Source organism: Plectropomus leopardus, chromosome 13, assembly GCF_008729295.1.
Source record: "Plectropomus leopardus isolate mb chromosome 13, YSFRI_Pleo_2.0, whole genome shotgun sequence".
Lineage (NCBI taxonomy): Eukaryota > Metazoa > Chordata > Actinopteri > Perciformes > Serranidae > Plectropomus > Plectropomus leopardus.
The window spans coordinates 1,590,476-1,603,257 of record NC_056475.1 but is presented as its reverse complement, the minus strand read 5'-3'; the positions used below and the strand labels follow the sequence as shown (position 1 = coordinate 1,603,257).

Here is a 12,782-nt window from a genome sequence, read left to right as displayed (position 1 = left end):
TAATAATAATAATAATAATAATTAAAAATAAAATAATAAAATTAAAACTAAGAGTTAATCTCTACCAAAAGCAGCAGTGAGATCTAAAAGCAATGAAACACAAACAAAATATTACAAAACAGAGTTCTGTCTCTGTGCTCCAAAACCAGACTGTAACATAAATCTGGTGCTTTTCATGTCCTAGCACCGGAAAAGTGGAACCAAGCCAACAGCAACTGTGCTGGACGACAACAGTCGCCCATCAACGTCGTCACCAGAAAGACTCTGAAAGACGAGCGACTGACTCCTTTCAAGTTTGACAACTACCAGCAGATCTTCAGAGGCACCATCAAGAACAACGGCCACTCAGGTGAGCTGATCTTCCAGGAAACACCAGACAGCCTTTGTCTTCGTTTTTTGGCTCTTTTCTGCATCTTTTGCTCTGCCCTGACCAAAATTATTGATTTTTAAGAACCGTGCATCCCCACTAGTTTGCTACGTAATGATATTTCTCTGTTAAATTAACACCAAAAACATGCACGATGGTCTAATCGCAGCAAAAAAACAAAACAAAACAAATTGCTGCACAAATTTATATGATTCAGGACGTTCCTGCAACATTTTCATCACTTTTTTTTCAATAATATTGAGATCTACTGCAATGCTATTTGTCACAAATATCCTTGCTGTAATTATATATATATGTAATAACTTAGAACTAAATAATAAAAAGTTAATCAAAAAAAAATAATGATATTGCACAGCCATCAGTGATGTAAAGCTGTTGTGTGACCCTTTTTTTCCTCGGTGCGTTTGTCCGTTACAGTTCAGGTCGGAGTTCCTCACCTGAGCACCATCTCAGACGGAGGCCTGCAGACCGCCTACAAAGCCGTGCAGTTTCACCTGCACTGGGGCAACAACGGAGGGCCCGGCTCCGAACACACCATCGACGGGGAGCAGTTTCCCATGGAGGTACTGTAACCCTTTGGATCGATTGTTTCCTCTCGGATTTTAGGACATTTCTTGGATTTTAGGACATTTCTCGGATTTTAGGATGTCTCTAGCATTTTGCGTCATTTCTAGTATTTTTGGACATTTTTAGGATTTTAGGACGTTTCTGGGATTTCAGAACATTAGTATGTAGTATGTTTAGTATGTTTCTATGACCTTAGAAAATTTCTAGTATTTTAGGATGTTTCTCTGATTTTAGGACATTTCTAGGATTTTAGAAACTTTCTTGGATTAGAGGACATTTCTCTGATTTTAGTATGTTTCTTGCAGTTTAGTGATTTTTCCCAGATTTTAAGACATTCCTATGATTTAAGGACATTAGAGTCCCCCATCTGCACTTTTATTTTGAATAAAAAAAAGCTCTTTTTTGATGCAGGTTTTCTGCACTCTGGCACTGTATGTATACTAAAGGTACAAAAAATCCCAGAATGAATCACTTTTTTTATTGTGAATAAGAAAATGGTCGAGGGGGCCACCTGACCCCCTGTCAAGGGCAAGATTCGGCAGCAAGAGTGTCGCTGTTTTAAAGGCTCAAATGTTACTTAAACAGGAGAAAACTGTGTATTTGTTGGAAAGTGTTTTCTACAACGGATTTGAGTCACGGAAGGGAACATGTCATCCAGTGTGATGATGTGACTCACTGTTTTGTTTTTGAAACAATGGAGCTCTACGACACTGGTTACTGAGCTTTATCAGGCTCTGGATACACAGACGTGTTCAGTTCATTGTTCACTTTGGTCTTTTTTTAACCAATCAAGTCCTTTGAGACACGTGTTTGATAAAGAACTGATTAACTTGAACCTGATATCCTATCTGTCTCTACTGTAAGAGGACCAAATCTACTCAGCACATGTTGAAATGTCCACAAACTGATAAAATTGTGACTTTTTGATTCCTGACACACCGTAACAACATGAATTTGCAAAAAAAGCAGTGACATGAGTGATATTTTCTCTACAGCTGCACATTGTTCACATGAAGCATCATTACACTGATCTGACAACAGCACTGTCAGACCCAGAGGGCGTGGCGGTCCTCGGCTTCTTCTATGAGGTAACCATTGCAAATCATGTGCTGATGAGATCAAACTGCTATTAAAAATCTTAAACTGGAATGACACAGTGATGACATGTGACTGTCTTCATTTTTCAGAAATCTAATAGTGCAAATAAAAAGTATGACCCCGTCATCAACGCTCTGCGAAGCATCAAAACGACAAGTAAGTACTGAAGTTCAATATAAGCAACTAAAGACAGAAAAGACTGCACAGCCTGGGTAGCTTATTATGTCAAAAAGAAATTATATTAAGAGTCATAGTACAGAATACCAGAAAAATGTTAATTTAAAAAAAACATAGTATATTATGCCATAAAAGAAAGTTGAAAAGGGCATGTATTAAAAAAATCATAAAAAGTCATAGTTTAAAAAAGTAAATAGGGCATAGTATGTAAAAAATCACCAAAAAGTCACAGTATATTATGTAAAAAAATCATAAAAAGCCATAGTATATTATTAAAAATTAATTTAAGAGTCTTAGTATAGTATCCCATTAAAATGTCAAAAGTCATTGTGTAGTATGTCATAAAAAATGAAATAAAAAGGGCATTTTAAAGTATGTCAAAAAAACCTAAAAATGCCATAGTATGTTAGGTTAAAAAAATCAATATAGTTCAGTATATTATGCCAGAAAAATGCCAAAAAGCAACTGTATAATGTCATAAAGGGTCATAGTTTGGTATATTAAATAAAAAATAAAAAAAAAAACCCTCATATTATTGTAGTTTTATTTTTAAAATGTTATTACAAAAAGTCTGAGAGTGTGTATTTTTCCTGTGTGGCCCTAAATCTGGAGTCAGTCATCAAAACTTTGAGAATCTCTAATGAAGGAACACACACACATACACACACACACACACACACACACACGCACGCACACACGCACACACACACTCGGTGGTAATAAGCGGGTGTTTATGACCCGGGCTGCACAGCTGTGTTGCTCACACTTCATCTGGCTTTCCTGTCTCCAGATGCCAACACCTCTCTGCCCTCCATCTCTCTGGCACAACTGATCCCACCTGAGCAGAACCTGACCCACTATTACCGCTACAAGGGCTCTCTGACGACCCCGGGCTGCACCGAGGCCGTGATCTGGACTCTGTTCGAGAATCCCATCCTTCTGAGCAACGATCAGGTGAGCTTATAAAACACCAGAGAATGTGAGGAGTGCACGTGAAGTGTTATTTCTGAAATATTTGATCTGTCTTCTGCTTATACGTTACGTTTTCTGACTTTCTGTTATGAAAACAGGCGTTAAATATTTCTGCAAACGCTTAAAGGAGAAGAATTTTGGTCAAGGAAAAGTACAAATTACAAAAAACAACTGATTTTTGATTTTTAAAAATAGTTTTTTGTACTTTTCTATAGTTTGTGGTCTGTGGCTCCGTTGAAGGATTTAATGGGGAATGTGGACATTTGAAATGTGAAAGGGGCCCCATCCAAACACTGCTCTTTTGTAGGCGGTCACATTCCAAATAGTTGGGCAACCACAGGTTAACAATGTCTGGTATTTTATTTTAAGTATCCATACATTTTCTAAGCTTAATTCCTAGTACTAACTTAAAGTAAAAAGTACATTTCAAGAGTTTTAAGTTGCATAAAATGGGAAGACCTAAGTGAAGTACTTCAGTTTTGCAGTATACTATGTCAAAAACGTCATATTATAGCACACCATAAAAAAATCATAAAACTCATATGATAGTATGCCTTAAAAATCATCATTATATGTCGTAAAAAATGTAAAAAATTTAAAGTGTAGTATGTTGTAAAAATTTCTAAAAAGTCATAGTATAGTATGTCGTTAAAAGCATCGTAGAATGATATATCGTAATAAAAATCATAAAAAGTCATGATATAGTATGTTGTAAAAAAAGTCATAGTATATAATGTCATAAAAAACATAAAAATTCATAGTGTAGAATGCTGAAAAAAAGTCTAAATATAGTCTATTGTAAAAAATCCTAGAAAGTCGTAGTATAGTATGTTGCAAAAATTAAGCATAAATAATGTTGAAATGTTTCATTAAAAAACCTCATTGTAAAGTATGTCATAAAAAATCATAGTACAGTATTTTGCCATTATATAATATTTCATAAAAACATCATAGTATAGTTTGTCATAAAAAAATCCTAAAAAATCACAGTAGTACATGAGTAAATGTACTCATTTATATTTCTTAATGTACAAATTTCCACAGACTCGTCGTATTAAAAACTTTGATGATTTCTTTCCATAAACTGGAGCCTAAAGGCCAAAACACGCTGGTGGCAAATGGTGCGATAAGCCCCCGCTATTTTCAACACGCAACCCAACCCTGGCGGCGGCTTTACACGCCGCCCCGAGGTACTTCACGCCACTGTCTCAGCCGTGTTTTTTTACTCTCGAATCGCTCCGTTTGTAGATCCGGGCTTCTGTAGCAGCTCCTCTCCTCACCTCTCGTGAAGAAATATCTGCAGCTGTACAACCACAAACACGTCGTTTTAATGATAATGACACCAAAGATAATGCCACAGCTGGAGATTTGCTTTGCAGGTGATAAATCAAGTTTAACCCTTTAAAAATGTAATGAATTAGCTTGATTTCTTTCAAAAACACTGGAAGCAGGCAGTGAGCAACAAAAGAAGAAATGACCCACAAATTTGCAAAAAATAATAAATGTGGGAAAGTACAACCTAAACAATTGTTAAAGAATATAAATAAATAAATAAATGTAAAAAGGAAAAAAAAGAACAAAGTTTAGAAAGAAATAATGAAATGACCTGGAAAAAGTCAAAAACTCAAAAAATCATTAAGATTTGTAATTTTAATCATTATAAAAGTTTTTGCCTAGCTTTTTCCTTTTTTTGCCCAAACATTTTTACCTAGCTTTTAAAAAAATGTTTTTTTCTTAATCTACTATTTTTTTTGCAATTTGTGTCATGTTTCTTACCAAGTTGCTCACTGCCTTTTTTGCCATGTTTTTAAAAGAAATTGCATACATTTTCTCAGAGCTCAGAAGTTATTTCTTTGTTAAAGTCGTCTGAATGCAGCAAAGGAAAAGTGATCAAAGTGAGCTTTAATAGGGTTAATTAGAGGATGTCCACACCGGAGGTCAAAGAGGATTTCCACTCTTGTAAATTAATTAAAAAAAATAGTAACATGCTGCAAAAATACTCCAAGTCGTTCATTCAAAATCTTACTTGAGAACATTTAAAAAAGACCTTTGCGTTGCTTTTCTCCTCCTGCAGCTGCGGGCGTTTTCGGAGCTCAAGTTCCACGACGGAAAGCCGATGGTGGGGACCTTCAGGCCGGTTCAGCCCCTGAACGGCCGGCAGGTGTACCGCTCCGGAGGCGCGGTGATCCTGGCCAGCTCCGCCCTCCTCGTGGCCGCCATCGCCACGGCGTTGGGCCTGTCCCACCCTAACTAGAGCAGAGCCTCCTGTGCTGCACTGCGACATCCATGAACACTTACGTTCTGCATCACTCCTCAGCAGAGCCCCGGTTTTCTATCACCGCATGGTCGCTTAGATGACGGAGCACGTCGTAGTGCAGGCACGACTCCCCCGGCGTTCCTCTCTTACAACACAAATGACAAAGGCGTTGGCTTTACGAAAGGTGCTGTAAGTGTCCGATCAGCATTCGTGCATGCGTAGTGAAGCAGTAGGTCTTATTTCAGCGTTATGAATGTGCCATAAAGACGCAGGAACTGAATTCAAACATCCCTTAGTCGTGCCCTCATTTTTCACAGCATCATCCGGTAAACGCCAGCACACACGCGCATACTTTGGACCTCGCCCTCCTCGCTCAATGTCAGGTAAATTTAGTCTCTGCTTTGTGTCAGTCGCCGATGGTCGAGTGCCAAAGTCGGGCCCATGACCTGGCACGTGATGTGCTGCTCTCAGTGGGGCATGTGAACGCCGTGGAGCTATTAATAGCACATCTGAGTCACATAAACACGCTCCGTTTCAAAGCCAGCGGTCAAAGGAGTCAGCAGTTTGGCTTTTCATTCAGAGAGCGGGAGCTCGCGGCGCGGCGGTCGTCAGGTGAACCCCCATGCGGCCACGCAGCCGGTCTGGGAGAAGGCGGGGAGGGGGGGTGAGGTCTCGAATCCACGAGTGAACGCCGTTCTGAGCTGCAGCGTCCGAAGCTGCTGACACCTGAGACGAAGACGCAGAGATGCTTAGAAAGTGAGCGACCATTCCCCTAAAATCTCGCAGACCGCCGTCATTATTTTCATGCCTCTCAAACACTCGCATGGATGCGCATGTCTCGATGTCCCAGACGTTTATAATGAGCTGCCACACACACACACACACACACACGAATCGTGCTTGCCAAAACTCATACCCACACACCTCAGGCACTCCCATTTCCCCAATTCTGACCCGTGAAGTTCAGTGAGCTCATCTTGACAACATGTGACTGTGCTCACGGCTCGTACTAAAGGGTCTCGGATGCACTGAATGTTATCGACTGTGAATTACACCCCACTGAGTCCTCGCTCATTTACTCGCGAGGACTCGTCATGTATTCTACTGAGAGATCTGTGCAATTTCCAGCCAAGTTTTATTGCGATGAGCGAGCAAGGGATCTGTATATTTTCCATTGTTTCATAAAGGCATCAAGTTATATTTCTATGCTGTGTCATTGTACACATGTATTTATGTACTGAATGTGTATATTGATATGAGACGCACAGTTATTGTTATTTATGTATTGCAAAGTTTATATATAAATATATGTAGTACTGAATGCAAACCCATATAGGAAGCATCATCATGACCAATCGAGTTTACTTCTGATGTTCAAGTGTATGAGATTGTCTGCTTGAAAGTGTCATAAATAATATGGAGAATGTGTTCGAGAAGAATAAACTACTTACTTTTTAATAACAGTCTCTTCTGATTTCACGACAACAATTCGAACTATCTGATCAAACACTCAGCACATTTACATGCACAGTTAAGTCGACCGAAGGTTGCAGCTCGATTTGGCCGTTTAATTAGATTACCGTCCTCGTCCCAGTATAGAAGCAGTATGTTCCCGCTCTCAGCTAGCTGCTATTCCAGTTGATTTATTACGTCTCAAACCAAACCAGTTACCAAGCAGCAAACGGTTAAACTCAATGCTTTATTTGGTACCTTTGTCTAATTTTGTTTTTTTCTCGTCCTCTTCTTTTGTTTTTTCCAGCTTTATTCTGCGAAATTATGCAGTTTGACTTCCAGCCTGGCGTAGAGACTACAGAGCGTGTGCAGGACGCCTAGGACACTTATTATTGCTATCGGACCGTCTTCCGGTACCAAACCAGTTAGGTTGTTTTCTTCCCCTCTTCTTTTGTATTTCCCGTCTTTTTTTCTATGAATTTATGCCGTTTGACCTTGCAGGGACTATGGAGCACGCTTAAAACACCTAAACCAGTTCAGGTCTAAGTAAGGCGTTCACATTAAAGAGTAAATCGACCCCTGACAGTGTTATCTCGGTGCGTTCGTCCAGCTTCCAGGAATTCAATTTGGTACCATTTCAGTCAGACTAACGTGTTTGTATTTGCACTAACAATAATTCAACTTTTTCATCACGTAATGTAATCATGTAAATGTACTGACTGTTAAGCCTCATGCTGGCTCTGATCGCCGCAGCTCTGTACTGTGGAAACTGATATTAGGATACAATCTGTCGGCTCTTTTGTTTGTCTGCTGCGAGCTCAGACTCACAGACGAGCTTCTCACTTTCCTGTGCGATTCGCCTTCGCTCGGTCTGGACAGTCTGCTCACGCATCTCAGCCCCTTAATCCTTTTCTAATTGACTTGTCTTTGATGTTATGGAGGCTGTTTCTGGCCCGATTTCACTTTCAGAGTTTTTTTGTAACATACACAGCGGAGACACTCGACTTGCTTTGGTTGAGGGCCACTTTTGCAAGATGACAGGAGGCCAGGGGCCAAGGGCCAGGGGCCAGAGGCAGCAGCCCCATACATGTTTCCTTTTTCCCTTCCCTTTTAGGACATTTCTTAGATTTTACGAAATTTCTGGGGTTGTAGGATGTTTCCAGGGTTTTAAGAAAGTTCCCTGACTTTTCGACTTTTCTTTCTAACACTGTCAAATGTTTTTTATTATATTTCATGGCGGTTTCTTGGATTTTTGTAGGTTCTAGTATTTTTCGATGTTCCAAGGATTTTAGGACGTTTCTAGGAGTTTATTACCTTTGTAAGATGTTAGGATGTTTCTAAGATTTTAGGACAGTAGGGTCTTAGCCAGGACCTCTGTCAGGGGGTTGTGGGGAATCCAAAGCTCTATTTTGATGCTGTTTTATACAAACTGGAACCTTATGTATACTAAAAGTACAAAAACTCCCAATTCTCAGTGTGAATCACTTCATTTTTATTGTGAATTAGAAAATGCATCGGGATATACAGAGCACAAACATGCTAAAATCTACGAGACGACACTCTTTTTCTCACTGGACAGATTGCAGGTGCTTCTTCTTGTCCCCCTCCTCCCGTCATTACTGAATCAAAAGGCTTATTGTGATGGACAGGCTTAGGAAGACAGCAGCCCTTTACACAGAGATGCTTCAAAACAGAGAGACGAGAGACAAAAGCTTGAATGAAAGCCTCCCGTTCATTCCCGTGCTCCGTTGCTTCTTCAGTGAAGCATCAGGAGGGACCGGGGATCAAAGGGTGGATGCTTAATATCTGGCAGGACCACCTTCTAGTCGGGCTTCTAGGACAGCACCCATACAACCTCACTAACTCCTAAATCTCCCCTCAAATGCCCCGTGTCCCTGGGGTCTCTGGGACAAAGGGCGCCATTCTCCGTGGGAGAAACCAGAGGCATCCTCATGTTGAAAGTGACCCTCTGAAACACATGCTGTAGCCCATCAGATATCCAGCTGCAGTTAAAGGTCACTGGGCCACGTTTTGTGCCTGTGGTGGGGAGAAAAACAAACAGTGTCACCTTTAATGCTTCTCTATGTGTTGTCCCCACTTCCTGCATCTCACAGTCTGTTGATGGATGGCGTAATGTGAGCCGTCACCGATCTGTGGCCCAATAAACTTTACTCTAATTCAATTGTCTCACCTGCTAACCTTGTTGTTGTGCTGTTAGTGCTTCCTGTCTCACAGAGGTGTCCGTGAGCAGAAACATGGGCTGCAAAATGAAGCCAATTCAACAGTGCTGAAGAGCTGCAGTTCCTCTAATGGCCACTTGAGGCTGGCTCCAAGAGTAGGTCAGTTAGCATATTCTTAAGGTCATTTTCCTGTTTGGTTTTGTTGTTTTACTTTCTTTTTTTTGTCGTTTGTTAACCTGTCCATTGTTGTCTGCTTATCCGAGGTTGGGTCTTTGTGGTGCGGCAGGCTGAGCAAAGCACTCCAGATGTCCCTCACCACGGCAACCCCAAGGCATTACCTCAACTGGCCCCTTTCGACAAGAAAAAGCAACAGATCTCCTCCGAGCTCCCTGATGTCTGAGCACAGCCACCCTCGGCAGGAAACTCGAAAAAGGGCCGCTTGTATCCAGGATTTTCAGGTAATCCTTTTGTGTATTTCCTGCTAGTTTTTTTGGCCATTTTTTAATAAGTTGCTCATTGCCTTCTTCCTCTCGTGCCTTCCTCAAGCCAATTTGGGCAGATGTTAAAGGGTTAAACCCCCATGTTAAAACATTACAGAGAAATAAAATTATGTACAGCCAAGTACAAAAGGACAGTGTGAGCACAGTTTGAACTATCTGATCAAACACAGTCAGTACGTTAACATGCACAGCTCAGTAAATTTCAATAAATCAATGAATTTATGCTGTTTGACCTCCGGATCAAAGCCCTGCGTGGGGATTATTGAGCACGCACAGAACGCATAAGCCAGTCAGTAATATTTATTTCATGGCTGCTAAATGAAGTCAATGCAGAGGTGCCAAAAAACTGTAGTTCCCCTAATGGCCACTAGAGGCTGGCTCCAGAGTGAAGTGATTTCCATAGACCATGTTAAAATTTCACAGCAGAAATAAACATGTTAACAGCCTGGTACAAAAGACAGTTTCGGTCTCTCTGTAGCTAATTTCAACATTCATAACAACTGCAGAGGGCGTGAATGTTTATATAACTCGCCTGTTTAATAATTAAGGCTCAAAGTTCTGCATATTTAAGGGTATTGCCACTTTAGCACTTTTTACATCATGATTTTAAGATATATTTTGGGGGCTTTGTTATTTGATAGGACAGATATAGTTTGAAAGTGGGAGAGAGAAGGGATGACATGCAGCAAAGGGCCGAAGTTGCACTTGAACGATGCTTAGTTACTTTAAAATTTTACAGTGGCAGCTCATGGTAGTGCAACGAAAAAAAAATCCTGTGGGCGAAAACTGTTAACCTGACACGGCAAACAGTGTAAAATTTTGACTCTTTCTGTTATCATTTTTTGATCCATGGACATTTTATATTTGTAAATGAGAAGAGCAATTTTAAAACTTTGATGTATTTCGAATATATGTCATGCAAGCAATTCTTATATGACTGACAACCTGACACACTATACTATGATGTTTTTTAGTGATTTTTAATGACATGCTATGACGTTTTTTAAATGATTTTTGCCGACATGCTATACTGTTTTTTCATTATTTCTATAAAAGCCTGTACTATGACCTTTTTTTTGTGATTTTTGACAACATGCTACACTATGACTTATTTTTCATGATTTGAAGCGACATTTTGGAGTTCAGCATTCAGATCTTATTGTACATCCATGACCAAAATAGGAGTCCAGAAACCAATAGGTGACATCATGTCTATAATTCATACAGCCGATGGTGTCTGCCAGCTGTAGTGATCAGGACGTAACATTAGCCAGCGGCGGTGAGTGACTGCTCTCCTGACAGGTAATGCAGCATTATCAAAGGCCCCAGCTGGAGGAAGCAATCAAAAAGAGCCAAACATTCATTTCCTCTTAAATTGAACTCAGGAGAGATAGAGTATGAACAGATCGCCGCTTTGCACTTCAGCACACAATGGCTGTCTTTCAAGGAGAAATGAGCAAAAACAGCAGGGGACCATTAACTGCTAATATCTTTTTAGGAGCCGACTTATCACAGCGCAGACACTATTACAGCCATCAGCATACATTTCCCATCAGCGGGTTAATATCCTGTCATTTATACACAGCGGAGGACATCAGTTTACATGATAAACGCTGAGAAAGAATGTGAAACGACTTAAAGCCTTCTGATCTCAAAGAGCGGGACAATAAGTAAATCATCGGGTTTGAAGAGCCTTTTTAAAAGAATAGTTTTTCCTTTCAACAAGACTGTTTTAACTGCAGGGAGGTCAGAGGTCACAATGGATGAAAAACCCAACATAGCATTCTCATTAGGCTCTTTGTGTTTATCTCTGAGCCTTGTTTGCATCCTGATCAGGGCTCTGGTGCTCAGAGGTGCTCGAGGAGCACCGTGGCATCTGGTGAAGAGGCGATTAGATCAGCTGCTGCAGCGGCGGCTCACTGCTCCCACTAACGGCACGATGAAAGTGGAGTCAGTAAAGCAGACAGAGCGGGCTCTGAGGCCGGCCTGTGAGAGTCAGCTAAAGCGATAGGTTAACCACTGTAATCCCTTTTAGGAGCAGCACCTTTGGGAACGTGATCTGGATTAGTCTGGCCGACTGAAGACGGTATTTCATGAAGGGATAAGAAAGGTGGATGAAAAAGATAAAGTTAGGAAAATGGCTGCACACAAATAGAAGAGAGTCAGGTAAATAGAAAAAGTCGCTGCAGTCGGGGGATTTCCGTCAGTGCAAACAATCTGCAAAACTATTACTTTTTTAATAGCACTGTGTACAGCGTGCGATACTATGATCATTTGACGACGCACTATAGTATCATTTTTTTCTGGGATTTTTGACGACATACTACACTATGACGTTTTTTTTTGTTATTTTTGACAGCGTACTGTAGTATGATGTTTTTTCCTGATTTTTGATGACATACTAAACTCGTAAACTTCATAATTTTCAGTGACATACAACTTGACTACCTTCTACCTTATACTATGTTTTTTTTGTGTGTGTGATTTTTGATGACATACTATGCCATGATGTTCTGTCATGATTCTCGACGACACACTATACTATGAGATTTCTTCACAATAATTGACAATATACTACACTCTCACGACATCTTTTTATGACTGTCTACGACATACAACAACTTCTTTTTACATTATTTTTGACAGCTACGGCTAAGCCTATACTCCGTGAATCTGCCGTCAGGTGGGGATAATGGGTAATACGGGTGTGATGTTTTGACAATGTGTTATGCGTGTCACCAAGTAGGTGTTCACAATGAGCGGGTTGGGAAGATTTGTAGAAGGTGGTCTAGATGCTTTGTACAGGGACAAGATCAGCTTCCATATAACAGTGGAGGCTGATGCTGTAATGTTAATGTCATGGTCATCATTCCTCTTTAGACTCTGCAATGCCAGCATGCTGTCTAAAATCACAATGTAAAAAGTGGACAAACCCTTAAATATGCAGAACTTTAAGCCTTAATTCCATTTAAACAGTTGAGTTTTATGAATAAAACCCCTCTGCAGTTGTTGTGAATGTTGAAATCAGATATAAAGTGACCAAAACTGTCTCTTTTACCAGGCTGATAACATGGTTATTACTGCTGTAAAGTTTCAACATGGGGAGTGACCATTAGAGGAACTGCAGTTTTTTGGCACCTCTGCCTTGGCTTAATTGAACAGCCATGAAATAAATATTACTGACTGGCTTA

The 12,782-nt window shown here is 40.3% G+C and overlaps 1 protein-coding gene across 1 annotated transcript in view; it reads left to right on the top strand.

The window, feature by feature from the left end:
- ca4a (carbonic anhydrase IV a) overlaps positions 1 to 6,917 on the top strand; it is a 10,107-nt gene extending 3,190 nt beyond the window's left edge. Inside the window, exons 2-7 of the mRNA XM_042499507.1 lie at positions 185 to 349; positions 806 to 951; positions 1,951 to 2,043; positions 2,143 to 2,209; positions 3,021 to 3,184; positions 5,277 to 6,917. Coding sequence (XP_042355441.1) covers positions 185 to 349; positions 806 to 951; positions 1,951 to 2,043; positions 2,143 to 2,209; positions 3,021 to 3,184; positions 5,277 to 5,456 — 815 coding nt within the window. The 3' untranslated portion in view covers positions 5,457 to 6,917. The remainder of the gene's footprint in view (positions 1 to 184; positions 350 to 805; positions 952 to 1,950; positions 2,044 to 2,142; positions 2,210 to 3,020; positions 3,185 to 5,276) is intronic.
- The last annotated feature ends 5,865 nt before the right edge of the window (positions 6,918 to 12,782 follow it).